A 25152-nucleotide genomic window follows, 5' to 3' on the forward strand; every position below is an offset into this window, starting at 1 on the left:
TTCAACTACGTTGTCGGGTTCATTATGAGCAAGAGGTTGCCCGATATCAAACTATGGAAAGGAGAGCAATTTTTTTTGTTGGAGGAGAACGAAAATGATTAAGGGAAGAAGCCGACAATATTGGATACATAGTTATGTTATTCCAAGACAAGACAATAATCCATCGAGATACAACTGTTCACAAAGTTCCGGTTATAAATGTTATCATTTCATTTGTTATCAACGCCATTGATAGCACACAAACAATACACATACAATAATCAGCCAATCTTTGACATTGTAAAGAGTGTGAAGGTAATGGTACTACCCTTCGAACTTTGTCATGGTTAATTTCAAATATTTTTTTTGCATTGAGAAATATTTTCAAATATTTTTTCAGAATCTTCCAAAATTGATGTGATATAATGGAATAAATTATAAATTTGGTACAGCAATATATGAAGATCTGTTAGATATGACATAGATTGAGGGGAATACAGGTTTATATGAATCTTCATCACCTCCAAAATGTTCTCGAAAGTCCTAAGCTCCATACAACCAACAAATTTCATAAAAATGTACATATAAAGTGATTTTAAAGTTCAGCTTCCACTTCCTGGTTTTTTATATATACTGTTTGTTAGAATTTCAATTATACAATTTCCTCAAAAATTAAATTGATTTGATGGAAATATCTGGGTCCATAGAAAAAATATGAACTGAAAGGAAAAGCCTAAGCTCTCGTTCCGTTCAAGGGACTCATATGATTATTAAATAGTAGGGTGTTAAAGACAAATAGGCTGGAAAATCAAGTGACACACATTGGAATCAAGATATGGAGGAATAGTCTTTAATTATAGTATAATTATATTTGAAACGTGAGGCTTAAAATTTAAAATGCAAAAGTTTGTTTTTGGCATTATCATACGAATTTAATTTCAAACTACATCACTTGCTTTCCAAATTCATAGTCCTGCAATTCGAAATGAGGAACAAACGTTAAGCACCGAGGCATATTTTGCTACAAAATTAATTAATCTGTTTCTGAAAATCATTATCTCTAGAGAAGTTTCTTCATTATGTGGAATTTATTTCATCGGCACTATCGCTTATAGTATTGGTGAAAGTTGAGTGGTATATTCAGAAAAGAGAAAAACACATATTTTCATGATATTTAAAAGTGGGGACATAAATATATAAATGATTGAGTGCAAAAAGTACGCTTGCGCTTGCCAGCTTCTTAAACTAGGTGGCGCGTTTTCACATCCCTGTTCGCATCTGGTTTCTCAACAATATTTACCCCGAATCAGTTCTCAATAGGCGCTTTCCCTATCGCCTCATGTTTCATTTCGTCACAGAAACACGCGCGCTTTTCGTGATTTTCAAAACTTTTCCTTCACCATGAACTCTTTAAAAATTACTTAATCATAAAACCTGTCAAAACATCGTGTCAAACTAATGATAAATATTTAATTGTGTTATAAATATAAAAATAGATATGTTTTTCCTGTTCTCCAGATATGTGATATTAATGTTATTGTTACTGAACTTTTTATCAGGGCAAATTTTTTCAAGTGATTTGCAAATAAGGCATCGAAGGGCTCGACTTGTTAGAAACCGAAGACACGGTAACCATTATTTCAAAATTCAAAAACTTTCTTCAGATTTTGAAAATGTAGCTAACTTTGTAACTGAATCTTCAGATATGTTGTTCGATAATTCTACTTTAACGATATCAGATGAACAGATAATAATTAAATTATCTTCAGAAAGTCCAAATGCTCGTAAATCTATTGAGAATACGAATAGAACGAAATCAGATAGAAACATAAATATAAAAGTAAATACGAACGCTGCCATTCATTCAAATAATAGTTGGCAACACATCGACAAAACTGTTTTATACATGGGAGAGAAACGAATTTTCAATAAAGTTGATAGTAATGAAACTGAAACTGCCTCGGAGAAGTTTCCGAATGCAAATGATATAAATACGTCTAAAAATCAGAAATCAGGAGAAAAAACTTTTCGTCGAGCTGAAAGTAGTCGCGGTCATGCTGACATCGTTACTCGATTTTTACGAATAGTGGAATCTCAACATCTACTTGGAGAAAATTGCACCGCGGGAACAGATTTGAATTTAGGTGAAGGTGTAGTGGACAGATACGCTCAAGAAAGATTTAGAGTTGAAGCGGATCTATGTGTCAATAGGGCAAACATGTTAACCAGAATCTGGAAATACGCCGATCAAAAAGCACTTACTTCAGAAAATCTTCTTTATTCAATGGTTTATTCCTTAGTGGAATTTAACGATGTTATATTCGCTGCAGGCAACTGCTACGCTGAACATCAGTATAAAGATCATTTGCTTTTTTGCCCTTACGCTTATCGTTTACCCGAGGGAAACATCCTGGTTAAGGACCTATCTGTCGAATACCATTATCTTGGCAACACTTCAGAGTGGTTCTACATCGCTAGAAAAAATGCTGAAAAAGTCATCAAAGAAAATTCGCAATATACTTATGGTAAGAGATTTTTTTATTTATCAAATTATTTGTGAATAAATTAGAACATAATATACACTTCGTTTCCAATATAATCCTTATCAATTATATAGCAGGTAACTGTATATGTTACTCTAGTTGTTGTGCTAGAGATAAAATCTCAAACTTTTCGTATTTCGAAATAGCACACACGCAACAGATATTATACACCAAGATTTGCTTCAATATAAACACCATTAGAGCTAGCGCTAAAAGGAATTGAGTATGCAAAGTAAGGGCCGTGTTTTATTGATGGATATTAGCCGTGAATAGCTCGAAGATTAATAACCCAGAGATTTTTGGAAATTTTTATACTCCACATTTAGTATATATTAATATTTTTTCATGACATTATTTGGTTGGAAGTGGATTATTAATTATAACATTTATAGAATGGTATATTCGAAGGAGATAAATCATTTACTTGATAAACATTTTTGTGGTAGAAAATACTTTTTTTATTTGATTAGATAGATCTACGTTTTGTTTTAATTGAAACTGAGAGTGTCACTTAAAATAATACGCTCTCAATTCCGATTTTTTTTTAAATTGACTGAGAAGCTTTTGATTTATATCAGAAACTTACACACAAATTTACAGAAATTTACAAAGATCAAAGAAATCAGTACATCTCAATATATGGCAATAATCATCAGATTACAAAGAAATGCAAGAAAACTTGTTGAGGTGAAAAGTTTCATTATATTGAATCTATAATTTGTTATCTCCTCTTCTCATACCCCCACATATTTATTTCTCAATAGCAAATAATCCATAAGGGAAGCGACCAACACAATCGAACATGTCCAAGTTACGTCTAAAGGTAATTTGATCTTTTTTTGTTTATTTTCGATATCCACGGTATGAGAATATATTACTCTGACAAAAAAGTGACTGGACAGATCTGTATTAATGCTCGGGGCAGGAACGGTTGAAAGCTAAGAGGGGTATATTGCTCCAATTGAACGCTGACAGTTTGCAGCAAAAAGCATTCCAACGATGCCACACCCACCCTATTGTCCCCTATTACTCTTGCGATTTTTTCTTATGTTCCACGATAAAGTTACACCTCAAAGGAATTCATCATGGGGACGTAGAGGGGATTAAAGAGGCTTCAACTCTGGTTCTAAATTAGTTAAATTTAGACGTGGAGATCGTTGTGTAGAGTTTAATAGAGACTCTTGTTACAGTTAATAATAAAATTATAACCTGCGGTTTTTTAATTATAGAATACTATAACTTAATTCACAACCAATTAATACTTCCACTTCGTATAATTTAGAAAAGTTACCTCATTTTAATTCTGTATAGGTAAAAAACCAGCAAAATATTTCTCATGTTATGGTGTTTGTGTATTTTTCCAATATATTTTATCAAAAATCTAATTAAACAATTTGTAAGTTTCATCTGAAGCGAAGCCGACGGTTAAAGCGGCGACGTTGAAAATAAGAAAAAGTTGTCATCTTCAAAGTAAAATTGACTTGTAAGTGTATCTTTTTATTTTTCTTATTATCAAATGAAATGTCGAGTTTTCTTTGTAACTTTTTGTATCTAATGTAATAGATTTAGAATTGAGTTACTCACAACAAGCCGACATTTTCCATATTTGTATTTGAGAGAAACTTTAGGTAAAATTTCACGTATTCATCAACTACAGGTTGTTGAAGGTTATTGCATTTTTGTCAAAATTTCAGTGAAATATTTCATAGAAATCTTGAATATATATTGTTAAATACTTGGAAAACAGATAACTACGTAGTCCTATTCCTCAGTCACAAATTGAATTATCTTTCTAGTTGAATGCATTTTTTTACCTGATTAATACATTGCGTGTCACTAATTCGAAAGTTATCATCTCCTTCATAGTAATCATCTATTCTATATTAATGTAAGACAATAATTCAGTTGAAATTGACTATAGCAAAGTTGTTAACCATTGTAGCAAGATGATAACTTGTTCTTTCACTGAATTGTTTCATCACATGAGAAAATATGTCTGAATCAAACAAACACTAGTTTTCAAAATTTAACTGTTTTTACGTTCCCTTATAAATTGTGTTTAGCACATTTACCCTAAATTTATTTTGAACAGCTCAAATTACTTTGTTTTTGATTTTTATCGTATATATTAATCGATAATGTTTGAAGAATCCAGATCATTTTTGTTTTATAAGCGGAGGATATGTAGATTGTAGAAAAGTTGGGATGATCTTGAATAAAAATGAAAAGTATTGAGCTCCCAATTAATTGTGTTTGTGAATCATGTGTGGAATATTTAATATTATGCAAAAACGCTAAAAATTGAAAATTTGGAACACCGATTGTTTGGCGAGAACCACGGAATCATCTCGAAGATTTTTATTTTTGTAGCATGAGCTGAAACAGTTTAAACACCAAAAATCCATTTTTTATTGCAGTGTATAAGTATTAGTTGTGTTCAACGTCCAGAGCAGTGTAAAAGATTTTTTAGAAGAAGCTTCATAGTTGTCATTATCAAGACTGAAAGAAAAAAAATTGCTATTCTGAGTTTAGCGTGAGAGCTATGAAAAAATTATGGCGATATTTTTCCGAATAAAAAATAGTATATTCTTCTATTCAATTAACAAAAACTCAGTTATAAAAATAGGTTTGAAGCAATACGAAACAAATTACTGGCGTTTACTCATTGACAGTTCAAAATGTACTCAAAATGTATTTGTTGTATTAAATAATAGAGATAAATACGCTGAGGTAACTAAACACCCCACAAAAATTATCGCATCACTGGTATTTTAGGATATTTTTTGGGACAATCTGTATATGTATCTACTTAACAGATATTTCGGTTTCTTATCATGGGCAAAAAAATATAACAATTTCCTACAAATTTTTTTGGAAGCAAAAATGCTCGAGTAAATCATTTCTGTCTTGGAGAATGCATTGAGAAGAACTTCCTAAGTAAATTGTGTTATTGTATAGTGAAAATTTAAATTTATTTTGTTAATAATGGATTTGCCTTAACGTTTAACAATACATGTGACTAATGAAGAAGCCACTAGAATCATACAAGATGGCCGCAGTAAAAGATACTTCGCCGGGGTAATTGGAGTTCCACAAAGCATCATATCCAGAGTTGTTATTCGCTACCAAGAAACAGGACAGCTAACCAGAAGACCAGGACAAGGCCGCGGAAGAGTAACTTCGGAAGTAGATGATCGTTATTTGAGGTTAACGGCGTTAAGAATTAGGCATACCACCGCTCGAAGGCTCCAAACACATCTGTTGGCTGCTCGTAATGTCCGAATAAGCCTACAAACAGTTAGAAATAGGCTGAGAGAAGCGGGTATACGAGCCAGAGTGCCAGATATAGGTCCACGTCTTACCAGAGAACATCGAGTAGCAAGATTAGAATTTGCTCGAGCACAAAAATTGGAATATTCAAGATTGGTCCAATATTTTCTTCACGGATGAATCAAGACTTTGTCTGTATTCATCATATAGGCATGTACCAGTATATAGGCGACGTGGGGAACGGCAGGATCAGGTTAATTTTTGTCAAACTAAAAGCTTTGGTGGTGGCTCTATCATGGTTTGGGGAGGAATTTCTTTCCAGGGTCGCACGGAGTTGATACCAGTGAATGATGGAAGACTAAATGCTGACAGGTACATAACCAATATCCTAGAACCCCATGTAGTGCCCTATATGCCTCATATCGGTGGCAACTCTGTTCTAATGCGTCCACACGCTGCTAGGGTGGTTTGGCAGTACTTAAAAGAGGTCGAGATACCCACCTTGAATTGTCATGCACGTAGCTCGGACCTTAACCCAATAGAGCATGTCTGGGACCATCTAGGATGGCAAATTCAGCAACATCCGGCACCAATAAGAACACTAGATGATCTTCAAAATGTTCTTTTTAACTTCTGGGAAAACATGTCCAGAACCTGTTTAGAAGCCTTCAGAAATTCATTTGCTGGTTTTAGTTTAAGCATCGTTCATTTTTTTGTACAGATGTTTTGTAAAATTTTTTTGATATTTTCTATGTTCTGGTAAATCAAACTTTTTGTCCTCTAACGATTAAACTGATATAAAATAAATGTTGCAAAAGGCGTATCTATTGGTGTTTTAATTCCTAATAATAATAAAATTCGAAAAACAGTCAACACATTTAAAATGATGAGTGATGCGATCATTTTTGTGGGGTGTATCACAAAATAAATTTGAACGAAAAATATTGTAACATTTCGCAATATAAATACAACGACTACAAGTGGCAAATTTCTGTCGAGTTGTTAAAAATGGTGGACATTCTTTCCGATTAACAAACTGGTTACTAAAAGTTTCCCTCTGTATATGTCTTTTGAACAGTAGAGCTGAACAAGAACATTGCGTAAGGAGAAGCTGGCCTTTGAGAAAAAATGATGAGCTTTGAATGTAAAATAAAGTCCAGAATTTAATAGTGTTTCCCTCCACCATTACATATAAAATTGGGCATCATGAAACAGTTAGTTAGAATAACGTAAGATACTCAGTTCATAAACTCTATGACTGAGTTAGAATAGAATTTCTTGAATAAAAAATCCGAAACTTCCTCCATAGTCACCTGGATAGGTTTCTGGAAAATTTAGGAGACATAGGCGAAGAGCAGGGGAAGCGTATGCATCATGGAAGAGAGCTCCTAGGATTTCAGGGATACGAACATGATGTCTGACTATTGTTGTTCTCCGACGCGTTATAAGCCTACTCATCAAGAACAGCACTAAAACGAAGTTTTATAGACTCAGTGATTTCTTTTAGCAAAGTTTCTCTTAGTGAATATATATTTTTTGCTTGTTTCATACCAACATAACCGAATTTCAGAAACTAGAGGTGATAAAAACTTCTGATTATATTTTTCAAAGTGGTATATCATATGTAGTTAGCAAGAGTTCGTCAAGGTGAAGTTGAAACTATAAATCACGGAAACCTTGGTTTTAAGTTTACGTGCTCGACTTTTCAAATACTGGAAAATTATTTTCATTGGCTCTAAGTATTTAAGACATATCACTTTAAAAGTATTATATATAAATATAATTTGATAAGTAATTGGGTAAGATTGATGCAATACAATGCAATTCATCATAATCAAATGAGATCACATTATTGCTCATAATATAACACTCTTTTTCATATGTAAATTACTTGAAACGAATCTGTAGATCGCCTCGCTGAAGAGCCCTCATACATCGCTTCAAAAATCCTAGTTCAGCTTGATAATGATCTTAAGACTTATTTCAAAAGCGTTATGTAAGAATTTTGGCGCGTTATGTGGAGCGACATTACAACAGTACTACACAACATCAATCCATCCGTCTACTTTTTACCTCCCTCAAAATTTTTATCTGGGGAGAAGCTATGACAATAGAAGAGTTCGTTATAAACACAAAAAACTCGGTTTGGTGCTGATTTTATTGCATGCTGGCATGTGATTTGCAACTCTAAGAACAAATATAGTTAATTTCTGTATAATAACCATGCAAATATGATTCCGATTCGCTGGTTGAATCACTTTTGTAATATAACTTTTTCGTCTTCTGTAGTAGATCTAACCTACTTGTTGCTGGTATTTATTAACTTCTCTTTGAATTTTTTTGTTCCATCAGATAGTTTCAGTCGTAAGCAGTCGTTATGCAACAGCAATATGCGATATTCTGCACTTACAAAAAATTCGGAGAGAAATCTAGTTCTTATCGGCTTCAGAATATGAATGTTAGGAGTATATATTATGAAAGAAAAGTTAAAAAAATGAGCAACTGGATACTCAATTTAAAAAATCTTCTAGAATGACGCTGCTGTATACAATGGGTATTGTGTGAATGTAGATGAATCGAATGTAATATCATAGTTCAGTATTGAAAATTTCCACGCGCTGTAAAAAATAATATTACCTTAAAGGGTTGATATATACTCTGATATTAATGTGACATCACTCTTTTTTAGCTCATTTCAATGGACACTTTTCATTTACACATACCTTCTTTCTACCCTCCATATTTCATAATCATCCATACATCAGGCAGCTCTGTTGATTGCCCGGAGCACATTCGACTTACGTGAGAAATCCATTCTGATAGATTCTTCTTAATTTTTGTTGTTGGTATTTATTTACTTTACTCCTAATTTTGGAGGGTTGTCAGCTACATAGAAGAGAATAGGGTTAGTTTTGATCGCCCGCAGTTATTATTCAATAGCAAGAGCTTAAACCATGTATGCACATAATATGGGATATTTTGATCTTACAAAAAAATTGCATAGCTAAACATCCAATTCAATTACATGCCTAATTTGTACACTACAAAAATTAGACTAACTTGACTGGTAGTAAATATTTTTCGTAGATTTCTTCTACTATATATTATAATACAACATAGTGGATGTTTATTTAAGAAAAAAACATAAGCTAATCAATACAATTATCGTGATTTTTTCAGATTTTTCAAATGAAGTAATTGGAAACACTGAACTACTTATTATTTTTTCTCGAATTCTCGAGTGGGTTTGATTCCTTAATGTATTTTCTCACATCTTTCATTATCAATTTGTACTTAGTTGAAGAAAATAATGTCGGAATAAAAAAAGGACAAATTTACTGTTGATTTTTCTGATACGAATTAAGGTTTTCTAATTAATCTATTTGTCTTCAAGAAATCTCTACGAGAATTGCTGATACAACAATATTAATTCGTAAGTTTGTTTTTATTTTTTTTTTTTCACAATAATCACAAATTTTAATAATTTGGTGCTGGAAAACGTCTTATACAAAAAATAGGTATATTAACTTTCTAGATTAGGCCATTTTAGGGCGATATAATGTATAAGATATAAGGAAATTATTTATCACTTGTCAAACAATTGTTAGAAATAACATTAGAATGTGAATATTTTTAAAAAAAAAATACTTCATCTAAATAATTCAATTAAAAATCCTGATGTACATTTTGAAGCAATATTCCAATTTTTATCTCAAGAATAGTGTTCCTAATAAGCCATTTTCAATTGCAATTTCAATTATCTGTAAGAGATTCATAGTAGAAAATATCTATTAACTTCATACTTCCAATTTTTTGTGTGTATATATATATATATATATATATATATATATATATATATATCCTATTCTTCTGAGAAAAAATATAGAAACACAATTATAGAAAACCTAGATTTGGTAAGTAGATATAACTTCGAAATAAATGTAGAAGCCTAAGAGTATGTACACGTCTATATAAGTCGTACCAATTGAAGAATTATTGAAAAATGTATACTCTCATATTATCTATACATCGTGATAAATATATTTTGTTAGGAGATATTTAATATTTCAGTGATACGTGACGTTTTCATCATAAAATAAATTTTAATTCAAAAAAAGTGATTGAACTAACACAAAACTGTTGATAGTAATCAATTCCAAAAAAGTTCTACTATATGTGGGAGTTCGAGTATTCTGCCAATATTTTCATTCAATTCCCCGTCCGAAAACCATCCACGAAAATTTTTAATTTACAACTATCTGTTTTCTTAGTATTGATATCAATTATAGAGTAGATGATGGAAATAATGTGCAATATAAATGTGCAATCCGCTGTGTTTTTACTGAAGTACTAAAAAAAACTTGTTCGAATTATAGGAGATATGGAAATAAATTTACTACATTAGCAAAACAGGAGCGCGGAGAATAATTTTTTACTGTCGTAACTCACACGAGATCTTTCCATTGGGAGTATAGTCCAAAGATTTTATGACGTTCAATTTATTTTCACCCTTTCTCAAAGTTTTGTATACTTCTATATACGATACCGCCAAAAAATATACTGGAAATATATGCTTGTTTGTGCTTCCAACTTCATCACAATTTGTGCACTGGGAAGTAGTGACAGTTATATACTTCTTGATATTAACTTTCATTTTCAGGTCTTCTATTGTCTTTATTCTATTCTATTCTATTCTATGTTCTATTCTATTCTATCCATTTATTTTTACCGTTAATCCTGAATATTTCATCATTTCCGCTCCTATGTTATCTTCCTATTTTGTTTTTTCCTATCTTCTCTTTTATTTTCCTTGTGTATGTTATGTAATCGATTGTAATTTTTGTTTTTCGTCCTTCTGCTATGAATGAGTATATATGCTGTAGTTTTTGCTCTCCATATAAATTTCCTATCATCAATTCATAGCTCTCACAGAGTCTAATCATTCTTCTCTCATTCCTCATTATTATTTCTTCTCCTTCTCCTCCCATACATCCTAGTCCTAGATTTTTGTCGTTACTAATTGGGCATTCAAATCTTCCATTATAATTATTTTCCAATTTTCTTTTCTTATTCCATTTATATATTCCTGCAGGTCATTGTATAATTTCTCCATTTTTTTCTCTACGGTTTTTTTAAACAATCATTAAATCAATTTTTGAAAAGGAAACTGCCTCAATACTTACTGCTGAAAATTCGCAAGAAATTGCGAATTTAAATAAATATTTTTAAAGTAAGTTGATGACGTGAATTCTTAGAAATGCCAATATGTGATGGCTGTTCACAAATCGTAACCAACACATTCTTCAAATATTTTTGTAGATATTCGATGTTTTTATGTATAATAATTTGCTAACAGTGGCCAATCTAAGTTTTCCCGATTCCTTGTCCCGATTTGCTTTTACCATTCATAATAAATTTAGTTTTAAAATTGTGAAATCGATTGTAGGATAGTATACCACCATTTTCGATTTAATTCCGGAATTTTCCTCATGTATTTTATTGAATTCTTACCGTGAAATTCCACTGCTGATAGACCAGTTTCATCGAAACCATTAGTTGTCATACGGTTTTTAGACATCAAGGGAGCCATAATAGATGAGTTTTATCTGAATAGATTCCCATAACTTTTTAAAGCTTGCAGTTTTCTCAGTAGTTAGTTTTGCCAACACTAAATTCTCTTAGATACCATTAAATACGTTGAACTTGTAATCGAAAAGGTCTCAAGAAGTGAATTGTCATCGCTGTCAGCACAAACAGCAGCGTATCTTCAAAAGAAATCATTATGAAAATATTGTTAATAATGTTTGTATTAAGCCGCTTCATTTACTAAAGCTTTATATCTATCGATCAAAACAAGAGTGATACATTAAAAACGTCCATTATGTATTATGATTTAGCCCAACATTTCGCATATACATAAATATTTCCAGTTTTCGAGATAACAGGTGTATAAGCTATGAATTGGCATTCGTCTTTTATTTTCACTATTTCTATTCGAAAATAAATTGTCAATTTCACGTTTTTCGAAATGAGAATCGGCAGTTGAACTCCAACTCTGCTAATATCAGGCGCTAGTAGTAATTTTAAGTCAATATGAACTAAGAAGTGAAAAATAATTCTCAGTATAAGAATAAAACTTTGAAGAAAAATCAATGTCACATAAAAGCGAGGGATGCTTTCCATGGCATTTTCAAAATGACTCTGTTTGAGAATGGAACTTATAAAAAGCGGTATCACTATTTTATAAATGTAGGGAAATGGCGAATTAATGAAAGGAAAGACTTGACTCAGTGAATAGTCTTCGGTAAAGGAAAAATAATTCAGACGATCCGGAATGGAATTGAGCCCAGATCTATTTGTTACGCGCTAGAAGCTTCACCTGTTCATCTATACTAGATCCACTGAGAAATATGCCATCACTCAATAAGTCGTGTGAGTGACACACAGATGGTGCTGCCATTGTCAAATTCATATACCAACTTTCAAAAGGCTACGTGTGAAATTTCATGACATTTCAATTAGTCAGAAAAAAGTGACAATCATTCAAGTGAATCTACTTTTGTTATTTTCAAAACAGCATATAATTTTATCAGAGAAGTTCTAAAGTTCATATAAATGGGAGACATAGTTGGACCCAATACTGATTGTAGAACCTAAGCATAACGATTTTGTCAATAATTAGAGGCGTGATATGATTTTCTATATCAAGGGTCGAAGATGTTCAAATCGGAAATAACCTAATTAGAAACGTTATCATAATCTTTATAACCGCTCAGATGGGAAAAGTCTTAGAAGTAGTTACAAAAACTAGAACTGTCAATTGAGTAGATAATATAGATAAACCAAATATAAGCCCATATTTTCTGCATACACTTTTTGTACTTATGAGGTAATATTAATCATATGACAAATATTTAAAAAAAAATAAAATAATCATTTGTTGGAAGATTATTATTTGTTGTTAAATTATTGGCAATCAAAATTTAAAAAGTAATAATCATCAATTTATTTTTTTGACCAATTTCTCAGATCTTTAACACTTGCATGACATACCTTATGCTGTTCGAAATATTGATCATGATCACCTAGTTTCAATCCAAAGTATAACAGATAAATCTTTTTTACAAAGTTTTTAATATTTCTTTGCTATTTTTCAATTCCCAACTAGTCATAAATATAGCCAAATCTGCCCATATATATACCTATATAGAAAACGTGTGTTTAGTTTGACTGTGAAGAAAACATCATCAATTAACAGAAAATAGATCCTCTTTCAATAGACATCTACATCCATTAGACCCAGATAACTGTAAATTGTGAAGAAATGTTAGATGATACAGGTTTTCGAGTATCATATTTGAAATCATGAAAATAGAATATCTTCAGAAAAGAAATCTATGTAAGTACGCCTATGTTCACAATAAAAATCAAATTGTAGTTAGATATTTTCTACTTTTGAGTACCTAGCTGTATCATACGAAATAATGTCTAAAGCATTGCAAAATATATCTTATATTATATGATTTTGTAAAGTGGCGCAAAAAGAACGCATGTATTCCATACCAGTAAAATTTAATTTATTTGAGTTACCTACAAAATGGACTCACATGAATACAATGTTTAGATTATCTAATATATGACTTTGTTAATTGGAGCCTAGTCGACATTTTGTTGATCCAGTTGTGCGAAAAGAGGCAACCTAACGAAGTATTGTGTTGTGATCAGGTATTGCACCATTTGGTAGAACATTGAACTCTGTGCGGAAAAGCGGCTGAACAGTACTAATAAATTCATTACTTTTGAAGAAATGTTCAACGGCGAAAACACGATGCGCCACGGTCCATTGCGCTATTACTACTAAAACTGGACGCCTTATCCTACAAATCAACCAGCTCCCGCCCCTTCGCTCCTCCCACTCCCACTACTCAACTCTCAAATTCTTGCCTTCTTTTTGTACCACCTCTTATCTTACATTACATTAAAAATATTTGATGAGTACATTGAAAACAACAGTGCTGCACACGTTATTATTCCTAATAGAAATATTTCAGTACATATTTGGAGGAAAAACTTAACGACTACGCCTTATGTCAAAATTTGTAGTGAATTTCTTTTCTCAAACCGAAAGCCTTTTTTCTATGGGATACTTGAAAAGCAAAATTTTTGAAACCAAATAATGCTAGGGAGCTGAGAGTAAGAATGAGAAATGAGTGTGTGTCTCGGAGGAGGCTTCAAAATAGAGCTCATAAATTTGGAAAACAATAAATTTCTTTGCAACCCTGTAACTTAAAAATACCAAATATGGTTACAGACTGTCAATTAGGAGTGACCTAATCTAAAAATTTTCATTTTTAGATTTTCATATTATAGATAATTTGACTCTAAAGCTACTTTTCATGAGATTTTTTTCATTTGCCAGAAAAAGTCGAATAACCACGACATGTTTTCAACAATGTTATTTGAAAATTAACAAGAAAGTTAACTATGAATATTGATACATCAAAATTGATAATTTTCCACTCATTTGGATTCAATTCAACAATTTACTTACTAGAAGAACTGAATTGCGAATTTTTCTTGAAAATGACTGTGAAAAATTATGATAGTTAGAATAGATTAAGAACTAAATTGTCTATGGTAATGGATTATCTACATCATGAATATCAAAATGAAAATAGAATCAAAATAGAAATCTGTTTTAACATAAAAAATTAATTTTTAAATCTCAAAAATAGATAGCAGCTGTCAGTCGAATTATTCGTAGTTAAAATTATTAAAATTTACAAAATAAAGCTGGAAATTCTACTTTACTATTATTTAGGTATTTTACATCATGGATAGCTTTCTCGTTCTGAATGCGAACCATTTTAAAAATCCTACTTTTCGTGTATTTTATTCTGATTCAACAATTTTCTAATTTTTATAATTGAATTTATATTTTTAGATATTTCATGGTTCGTTATTGCAGTTTTATTTTTTTAATCATATTGAAAATAGACCTTTTAGTCTATTTTCGAAATACTGAGATATCTGCCTTATGTAGACGGTGTCTCAATCATTTCAGGTTTTTTTTACACTCAATAAGTGTATGCTTTACAGAAAGATTTTTTACTTTCTCCGCATATTATCATTTGGAAGGGTCTACCCTATTTTTGGTCATAAAAAATTTCAAAATCATTATTTTTTATATTGTCCGTCCATTTTTTCGGGGCATTTAATGCAAGAATGGGACCTGAGTTTGAAAACCAGAATTTCAACACTTTTTTGACCAAAAAAATCCGAAAACTATGAATTTCCAGATATGTTTCCGAAATCTTTTTCGAATAATGTCTTAATGTCACAATTTAAACAATTTTCACAAATTATTTTTGTGGGGTGATATCACTTCTTTTCTTTTTGGTTGTTTTAGATTTTAGTTAAGTGAAATATTTGGTCTACATAGGGCGGACATCTCAGTATGTGGTTTTGTTGATAAATTGTCTCGATATTATGTCACCTCTTATTGAAACTTTGTTTTAAAACAGATGAACATCTTGACATTTCGACTCATTGCGGTCTTGATCAAAATATTTTCCTCATTAAATAGAAAAAACAGCTTTGATCAGATTATATCATATTACCTGTAAACATGAAACATCAATAATCTGATCGATATATGTGAATTATGAATTTATGGTAAATTAACGAATATTTACACACAAACATTCAGCTTTGATGTCAGTCGGCACATTAGGAAGTTAGATGTAGAAATGATAATACTTGTGTATGTTTACGGTTCTTCATGTGTAACAATAATTTCCAATAATAACAATAATAATAATTTTTAACTCTTATCCTTTAGATTTTGATTAACTTTCGAAGTTCCATTTAGTTTCCAATTCACAAAAATTTTGTTATGTTTGCTAGTTTCTTAAATAATGGTACAGCCGACAATGCATTTCTATATTATAGTGGAACTGATTTTCTTTTATCTGAAAAATACAGCAATAGTTTATTTTGGATTTAAATAGAATTGTGAAGGAAACGTGCTTATTTTCTTGGTCTCAAACATGAAATCCAAAGCATTCATGTAAATGTATGCATAATTTCAAGCTAAATTAGCTGACATGTCATCTACAGGCTCTACTGATTCCAATCTGACTGTGCGATATTAAAGAATGCACTTATTACTGGCATGAATGAATCTTGTGTTTTAAATAAAATTGAACGTTTCTTACTCCGGGAAATTTCACTCACATTAACCGCGGACACGTTTTAATGATTTCAGCTCATGTTGGGACATTAGTGACTAGAATGTGAAAAACTACAAAGTGGAAACAAAATGTGGATTCCTTATATTTAATTGCCTACTACTCATTCCAAACTATCCAATGTTTTGTTTTCAAAAGATAAGGAATTACTGTCTCTCATGCCAATATTTTTATGGAGCGATATAAATAGTCGGTAACATTCACGTTCGTTATTCTGTATATTTTGAACGTTTATCAAATAACAAGACAAAATTTGTGACTGTATTTTGGTCACATAAAACACTAACAAGGGTCCATTTAAAAAAAAACTTAATCAAATATAATAAATGTATACATTTAATTAGAAGTGTTCAAACATTGTAAAAACTACAAACAGTTGATTCAGGATAGTAGATGAGAACTAATTAATGTAAAAGCAGAAACTGGTCGTGAATCAAATATGCTTTACCAGAAAATTACTGAACTTCTACCAATTATGATAATTGAACAGGTCGTTTCAAAATGGAAGTTGTTTATCTCAGATTATTTTAAATTTTGTACGATTGTGTAAATAATGTGAAAATTGTATTTGATAAGAAATATAAATAATCTGAGCAATAACAAAAGCAGATCATAGCCGTTCCAGAAAAACTATATGAAATCAGCAATAATTTTGAAAATATCAGTATTTTTCAGTTGTTTTGAACGCTTCGCTTCTGTTTGACAATAATATGAGTCAGTTGTGAAGTAGGAGTATTGAGCTGTCATTAAATATTTGATTTTGAATGGCAATAAGGTGATTTATTAGTTATTAATATTTGATAACTAGTTCAAAATAATGAACTGCAGTCCCTGAATGAATATACAAGCTGACCACTCGAGTTCGCAGCTGATGGGTCCCTTTTTTATCATAAAAATTCTATGCAAAAGTTACTACTTTTTGCATGAAGTGAAACGCAGCCGTCTATATAGAGGTAGAGTCATGAGGAACTTAACATACTTTTACCATACGTGGAGCCCCTCAGGAAGGACTCATAACGCTACTAAAAAGTGTCTCCTCTTCTCTATTACTTTTCAGGGTGATTTATGAAATTGATCATAAACTTTTATAGGCTATAGTGTTTACACAACTCATTCGATTTTTTGAATTTTTCCATGATGCAGTACACTAGTATTAAGCATTCGAATATCAGCTAAACTTAGAAATTCCAGGACCAGCTTTAGAAAAATTAATTTAAGGATTCGTATAGAATATTACACTGTATGGAAATATTTTCAAAATGCAATGGATGATTTTCAAACTACATAAATAACCAATGAGACCGACATACACCTCATAATATCCTTCCTGAGGGGGTCTACATTTGGTAAGAGCATGTATGAACACTTAGTCGTATACATATCGTAATATGAATTATTATCAGAAGTAAACAAGTTTCAGGATTGCAGTATTTTATTGATGTTTTAAATTAATATGAAAAAATATATATTTCAAGTAAACATGGATAATAATTATGCAATAGTTTATGACATCAAATACAAAAAGAAAACGGCTTTCCATCTAATCAGTAATGACTCAGCGTACTCTATTTTTTTCTCTACAAATAATTTTGTAACACATTTCTAATATAGGGTTTTCCAATAAGAGGTTTTATTTTGAACAGCCCGCTATTTCGGTAAATGTCACTTTTGAAGCTGTCATTTTTTGACATTTGACAAGTAGAAACTACGCCATTATTGAAAATGGAACGATACACGCTTCAACAACGCATTGAAATTATTAAAATTCACAATAAAAATGGTGAAAGTTTGGCAGAGACGGTTCGTAAAACTAAAACATTTTTGGGTCGACGTGAAGCACCTTCTCGGACCGCAATATAGAAATTGGTGGAAAAATTTGAGCTGTTGGGACAAGTTAGTGATGTGAAGAATAAAACCCATGCACGTCGCTCAAGAACAACTGAGAATATTGCTGCTGTAGCCCAAAGTGTTGAAGAAAACCCAGGTTTGTCCATTCCTCGTCGTTCTTTGGAATTAGCCATTCCACAAACGTCATTACACCGTATTTTGCATGAAGACTTGGGTCTTAAGGCCTATAAAGTTCAGTTAACACAAGAACTCAAGCCGGCCGATCATCAACAACGTTGTGTCTTTGCTGATTGGGTCCTTGAAATGCATGAAAATGATCCGGAATTTCATCGAAAAACCATCTTAACTGATGAGGCCCATTTCCACCTTGGTGATTACGTTAATAAACAAAATTTGTCGAATCTAGGGCTCAGAGAACCGAAGAGTTATTGTTGAAAATAAACTAACGGGGTTTACCCAGTCGCTCTGTCAGCTAGAGGTATTGAAGACAGAAGATACAAAGTACAAAAATTCACATAGTACCTATATTATAAGCCATTGTTTTTTGAATAACCAATTATATTCTCTACGTTAATGTCTTCACCTAGCATTTCGGTACATTAACTCAAATATTTTAATTCTTTCTTGTGACTTCATATTGTATTCAGTCAATTAATATATGCTTCACAGTAAGATTTTCTTTACAGTCTCCGCATATTAACTCAGTTTATGTGATTATCGTTATTATTTGGAAAGGTCCACTTTATTGTTGGCCATAAATAATTTATTTACACATTTATACATTATTTATTATTTATACATTTATACATTATTTTCACATTGTCCATTTTTTCGGCGCATTTTATATAAAAATGGGACCTGAGTTTGGAAACCAAATTTTCGACTCTTTTTGGCCAAAATAATCAAAAACTATAGATTCCCCGATATGTCGTATTTGTTTTTCGGAAAGTACTTAGAAAAATGAGCAATTTGAAAGAAAAAACGATTGAATACCATTATTTGAACAAGTTTTAGTTAGGGTAGACGTTCTCACTTGGTGTGATAAAAGATCAGAATAAACATTTTCCATTTAATATGTTTGTATGGCCCTACTTCCAAGATACTATGACATTTAGCGCTGGTAATATAGCTTCGTCATTAAGAAAATTCAGCAATTGAGTTTGAAAAAAAAATGAATTACTTTTCCCAGGTCATATAGCTCCATACAAAAAACGGCTCTATCAATCTCTGCGTGTTGATACCACATCAAATATCTGTTTTAAACAAACGTTAATCAGATAATCAAATATCATGGCAAATTGATTGAACAAGTTAGTTATTTCAGTCCTATATATTCGTAAAACGTTTCTGGGTGTATAAATAAATATATAATTTATCCTATATTGTATCTGGACTTGTAGTTATTTAATTTAGTGAGTAAGTATAAAAGATATAACATCATTTATCACCATTGTGTACTCTCATCTAAACCTATTAATTATGGAAATATGCCTTGTACCAACTTTCGGTAAGCTAAAGCTATTGAAGGAAAGACAAATGAACGTACTGACAGAATTTGCTACATTTAATAAGGTATAATTTATTTGTGTACCATATTTTTTGAGGTAAAATGTTTTAACAAAGTTACTATCACTTACAAATGAGAAGATGCTTATGAAGTCCTAGATATTTGATTCTGAACGTCACTTGCTATTTTATTGAATATAATTTCCAATTATTACAATCCTTCTTTGTATTTGTTGTATTTGTTATATAGTGCTGCAGTTTTGAGTTATTTCTCTTATCAAAAATGTCAATTTCTTGTTATTTCAAGCTCCTGTCTATATAAAGAAATCTTTGAACTAGGAATTTGGACATTCCAAAACACCGAATGAATTTGAAATTTTCCAGATTTAAGGACTAAGAACCGGTGAAAATTTTCGAAAATTATTTAAGTTTTGAGTTATGGCAACACTGATGTGAATATGTCAAATCTGATATTGTCATCATGATTTTGATATTTTTAAGGTGAACGTGTTGTCGTACGAGTGCTATTTGAGTTGTTTACAGATACTTAAAACCTTCATCTTGGTCAAAATGGAATTATATCGCGAACATTTTCATGTGATGATTTACTATGAATTTCGACGTAGTTTAAACTTTTGATGATGAAGCACCATCTTGAGCCAACGTGTTTTTCGAATTCAATCGTCGTCGCATTTCTCTACAATATGAATTTCATGAGGGTCGTTCAAAATCGGCTGTTAAGTCAGGAAATATCGATACTGTCCGTAAACTGATCTTGCAAGATCGTTATGTGACACACCGTGAGATTATATATTCAATATTGCCCAAACATTTAGTCAAAAAGATTTGTGCGCGTTGGATACTGCATAATTTGATAATCTTTCAAAAAAACTTGTGTCGATTGGAGCGAAGAAATCCTGAAAAAATTCAATCGCGGTGCTTCAAAGACGTCTTTAAGATCGTGACAGGAGACGAATAATGAATCTATGCATATGAACCTGAAAATAATTAACATCGACTGTACGGGTCTTCCAAGATGAACCAAATCCAACAATAGTTGTTGGCACACGAAGAACTTCGAAGCAAATGGTTGCCTGTTTTTTGAACAGTGAATCCGCCGTACAGTCCTTATTTGATACCATGATTTCTTCTTATTTGCGCAGATCAAAAATAAATTGCGAGGTCGACGTTTTTCTACACCGGAATGCGTTAAAATCACATGTTTTGGAGGTACTTCATAAGTAATTCTCCGACAATTGGTTCAAATACATGTAAAAGTATATTGATCTTAATGGAGAATACTCTGAAAAGCATTAGAGCCATATCCAATTATAAATATTTGTTTTTATGTGTCTGACTCAAAACTTGAGTAGCAACTCACAAGATCGCCGCGCGCCGAGATGGTTTGTGACGAAATCGTTGGAATGAAAATATCAAAAAGAAATTATACCTTAAAAAATCTGGAAAACACGCTTCTATACTAAACCAAATATTGTAGGGTGTATATAAGGTATACAAAGTGTGTTTTCTCAATTTGAAGTTCATTAAGTTTCCGATGATTTGTCACACAAATCTTCCATTTGTTTATATTTCCTACAGTGGAAACATAATACAGATCCATACCACAACCTTTTGCGTAATGCTATGTATTTACCAGTAATACATTATGATTGGATATAATAATCTCTAATATTAGTCATTTGGAAAGCGACTCATAATTTAGCATGGAAATCCATACACTAATGAATCTATTTTCTCTCTCAAATATTTATTATATATTTGATAATGACTGAGAATATTTGAACAGATAGTAGTATGATATATGAAAATAATTATTTTTACATTGATCGAAATTGGAAAATATTCATATCCATCGAAGTAATAAATTTATTCCACACTTGTTTTTCAACAAAACATGTAATGTAGTGTTCTAAGAAGTCCGAAAAAAAAACTTCTAAGCACACGAATGTTTTTAATGGATGATACTCATACCAATATTTTTTTCGACTTCATATTGTGTCCTTTAAATGTTCAATTAGATTCAGGTAGGAGTTGAGAAATTATCATTTTAGAACAAAACTTTAAACCTACCAAATAAGCCATCTTGGCATTGCACAGCAACTAAATCGTGCGTATTAACAATTGCAATTGCTAAATACTATAAACTGAAATTTTGCTATAAAAAATTTTATTATCAAGTTATGAAGCTGGAATATTTTACAGTTTTTCTGCATAGTCTTCGTCACACTCTAATATTTTTCCCACTTCTCTGGAAGCTTTTAGATGCTATTTTTAAAAAAACTCTCGACTTGTCACGTAACCGTTTGTGCACTAATAATTCGACCTCCACATTGTTTTCAAATTGTAGTACGTCAATTGTCTCTTTCAATTGACCAAATAAATAATAGTCGCATGACGACAAATCGGAACTATTATGAGGATCTTTCTGTATTTCCCAACCCAATTCATTCTACTTTTCTACCATATCGCCGAGCTATATGCAGTCTGGCGATGTCTTGCAGCAATATTGCTCTACGGATTGGAATATCGCGTCGTTTTGATTTGTAGACAGACTCAACCATGTTTTTTAGAAGGTTACTATAATACTTCACATTCGTTGTTCAGTGAGAAAATCAACTGGTACAACTGGCAACTTCAGCTGACGCGCCTTCGTTTTTCTTCCTCTACTCCATAAATGCTCGTTTACTATCTGAAATAAATTAGTGTACACGAGTCTCGTCTGTAATGAATATTTGGTGCCATAAAGTTTCTCCTTCTTCTTCATACCGCTGCAGCAGAAGCGTGCAAACTTTCCAGCACCTTTTTTGGAAAGTGGTACACCATTCATACACTTGAGTCTTGGAGAGGCACGTATCCCCAAATTGCTCAAATAATTTTCGACAAATATCCGCGGATTTCACAATAACTTTGACCAAAAAACTAAGTTTGATGCACTGCGCAACAGATACTGGTACATACTTCTTCCTCATGTCCATAAGTACATTCAAAACTGGGTTTACACGGCTCCGGCTATTTTCTATGATTCGTAGTAGACCAGCCTAATATCGAGTGCAGCCACTTTAACGACACTAAATTTTTCGCGTGTTTATTCAAAAATTTCGCTTTATATTTGAGCCATCTAGGGACCTTAATTAATTTATGATAAGAGAACGGTTTATTCACTTTGGAAAGCAAACGAACGAGTAAAAGGTGTATTCTATATAATCCACCAACTAGGAAATGAAATAAAAGCTGGTCAAAAAAAAAACTTTCCAGGCCAAAGAAGGTGAAGAAACACAAGACTGAAATGAAACAGAACAGAAGGAATCAGTTGTTCGACGTACTTCTCCAAAAAAAGTTAGAACAAACGTCAATCCTCTGGATTTGGCTTAACAGCGATAAAATCCTTCCACGCAAAGCTATAGGCAAATTAATTAACCTTAATAATATACTTAAACTAAGATACGTACCTAAGCTATGGGAATGTTGAGGTTATCCAGCTTGTCAACAATGTCAATTTAGTGAGAAGGCCTTTGAGTTAGTGAGTTAGTAACAGAAAATACCCTAGTTGGATTTTCTATAAGAAAAAAAATTGTCTAGATAAATAGAATTTGAAACTATGGATGAAATAAAAAGTAAAACAGAATCTTCCAAAACGTTTCTTATATAGAAACTTATAGGTTTTCCAGTAAATCAATGCCAATATTTTGGGCAGAAGAGGTCAAAATGAGGAATTCAAAAATATTTTCATGCAAATCTTCGTTCCTATGTTACAGACATCTAAATTTCAAACATTGGAAACTTCCACCTAGAAATCTATAGGCGGCTTTTATTAAGAATATGTGATTTCAACGGGGACAACCTATATGACATCAAAATTTCCAAAAAGATTCCAATTTATCTACTTATGAAAACGTAGTCATGTTTGAAGTCGATAAAACGAACGGTTTAGGATAAATTGGAAATTTTAGATCGAAGCATATGTAGAGAAGCGCCTTCGTCATATTCTGTAAAAACAGACATTTTAAAGGAAACTCAGAAACAGAATTTTTTGTATTGAATCCATTAACGATGCTGTTCACTACTATAGAAATTTCATGGTAATTAATTTAATTGTTCAGTAATAGATCACACTCAATACATTGTTGAAACGTCAAGATTGATTTGATTTAGACATCGCTTTAACATATCACAATTACTGAAAAGGGAATATACCAACTACTAATCTGATTCACTCAAACAGATAATCATTAGCCGTCAATTATAGAGATTCGACTACAATAATAAACGATTTGCGTCAATGCACATCAAAAATAAAATATTTGAAAAAGCTTTCTTATACATTCTAAAGCAATATATTACACTAGTTTACAATACATCTGTTGGTGATTCCATTTGATATGCTATTCTCAAAAATCTAATTTTATTAGCTCAGATTTCTGATTTTCAGCTATGTGAATATTAAACAGAAACAAACCTATATTCACTAAGAAAAACCAATAAAAACTTAATCATTGATTTCTTTTAAACTTCAGTTCAATGCTTTTCACTGATGTGTAGACTTTGAAAAATAAACTCTGACGAGTAAATCTTGATGCATACACTTTTCTGCTCTTCACTCATATCTCCTAAATTTTTCGGAAGCTTGTCCGGGTGTCTATATAGGAACTAGAGTTTTATTCTCATATTGCACCATATATTTTTTTATTTAAACAGAAGGTCTTTCACAAGTTCAATGTAATTTTCAATTTTTTTATTTCTGAGAAAATTCTGGATCACATAGACGAAAGCAATATAAGTCTTTAATTCTAGCTCAATAATAAAATTTCTAAATTGAGTATCTTTCGTAAATTGTTTTATTTGAGAGCCATTAAAAATACCGGCTTCAAAATTTTTCCATAGTGAACTGAAGAGGTTTTTGGCAAATGTTAGAAAAGTATTTCCAATCTTTCTCTATTGGTTTTATTATTTTTTTTCACTTATGGACATGACTAGATACCAGTCGTTTTGTTCGTATATTTTCAAGCCAATTTTTTGAAACAATTTTTCGATATCTTAACAAAAAGTAATCCATAAAATCGCAGTAAATTTTTTATCTATTCCACGACAAAAACTAGTGTCTGGGGAAAGCATTTTTTTCGGTCTTGATGCTAACAAGTTTTTGAAGTTTTGAAGTTTTTATAAAACATATTAAATCTTTTGAAAATCATCTAACTCATTTTGGGAAAAGCATTTCTGCTCAATTAACATAACTTTAAAATTAGCATCATTTTGTTAGAAGTCATTCAATGTATATCATATATAAAGGCAGTATTCCTACCTATCCATATTCTGAAAAATTCCACACAGGATCTACAAACACAATTTGAGCCCAAGACTTATCATGAATTTGTATATTGGATCTATGAAAAAGATATTAATAACCTACTGAGTTACGTAATCGTTCTGAAAATAAGGGACTGTAAATGTAATTTTTATGAAACTTTTTGTAAGGTAGTCCATTTATTATCAGGTATCAAAATATGCATGGAAATTAATAACTTGACAATGCATAATAGTCAGTATACCGGGATAAAAAGGGTTGATATTTAATCACTTAAAATGAGTTTTAAATAAATTACAGAGCAAAAACAGGAGTCAGATTGGCTTTCTCGAATTTTGTTTAAGCTGTGTTTTCCCACAATTCTGTTGATTAAGGAAAAGCTAATCCTTTGTTTTTTCCCCAAATTATTTTCTCTCAGCAGATGCGGGGCTGC

General features: G+C 31.6%; 1 protein-coding gene across 1 annotated transcript in view; it reads left to right on the forward strand.

Moving 5' to 3' along the window:
* The first annotated feature begins 1249 nt into the window (after positions 1–1249).
* LOC130891864 (probable G-protein coupled receptor 158) overlaps positions 1250–25152 on the forward strand; it is a 419687-nt gene continuing 395784 nt past the window's right edge. Inside the window, exon 1 of the mRNA XM_057796922.1 lies at positions 1250–2504. Coding sequence (XP_057652905.1) covers positions 1478–2504 — 1027 coding nt within the window. The 5' untranslated portion in view covers positions 1250–1477. The remainder of the gene's footprint in view (positions 2505–25152) is intronic.

This window comes from Diorhabda carinulata, chromosome 1 (genome assembly GCF_026250575.1).
Source record: "Diorhabda carinulata isolate Delta chromosome 1, icDioCari1.1, whole genome shotgun sequence".
Classification (NCBI taxonomy): Eukaryota; Metazoa; Arthropoda; class Insecta; order Coleoptera; family Chrysomelidae; genus Diorhabda; species Diorhabda carinulata.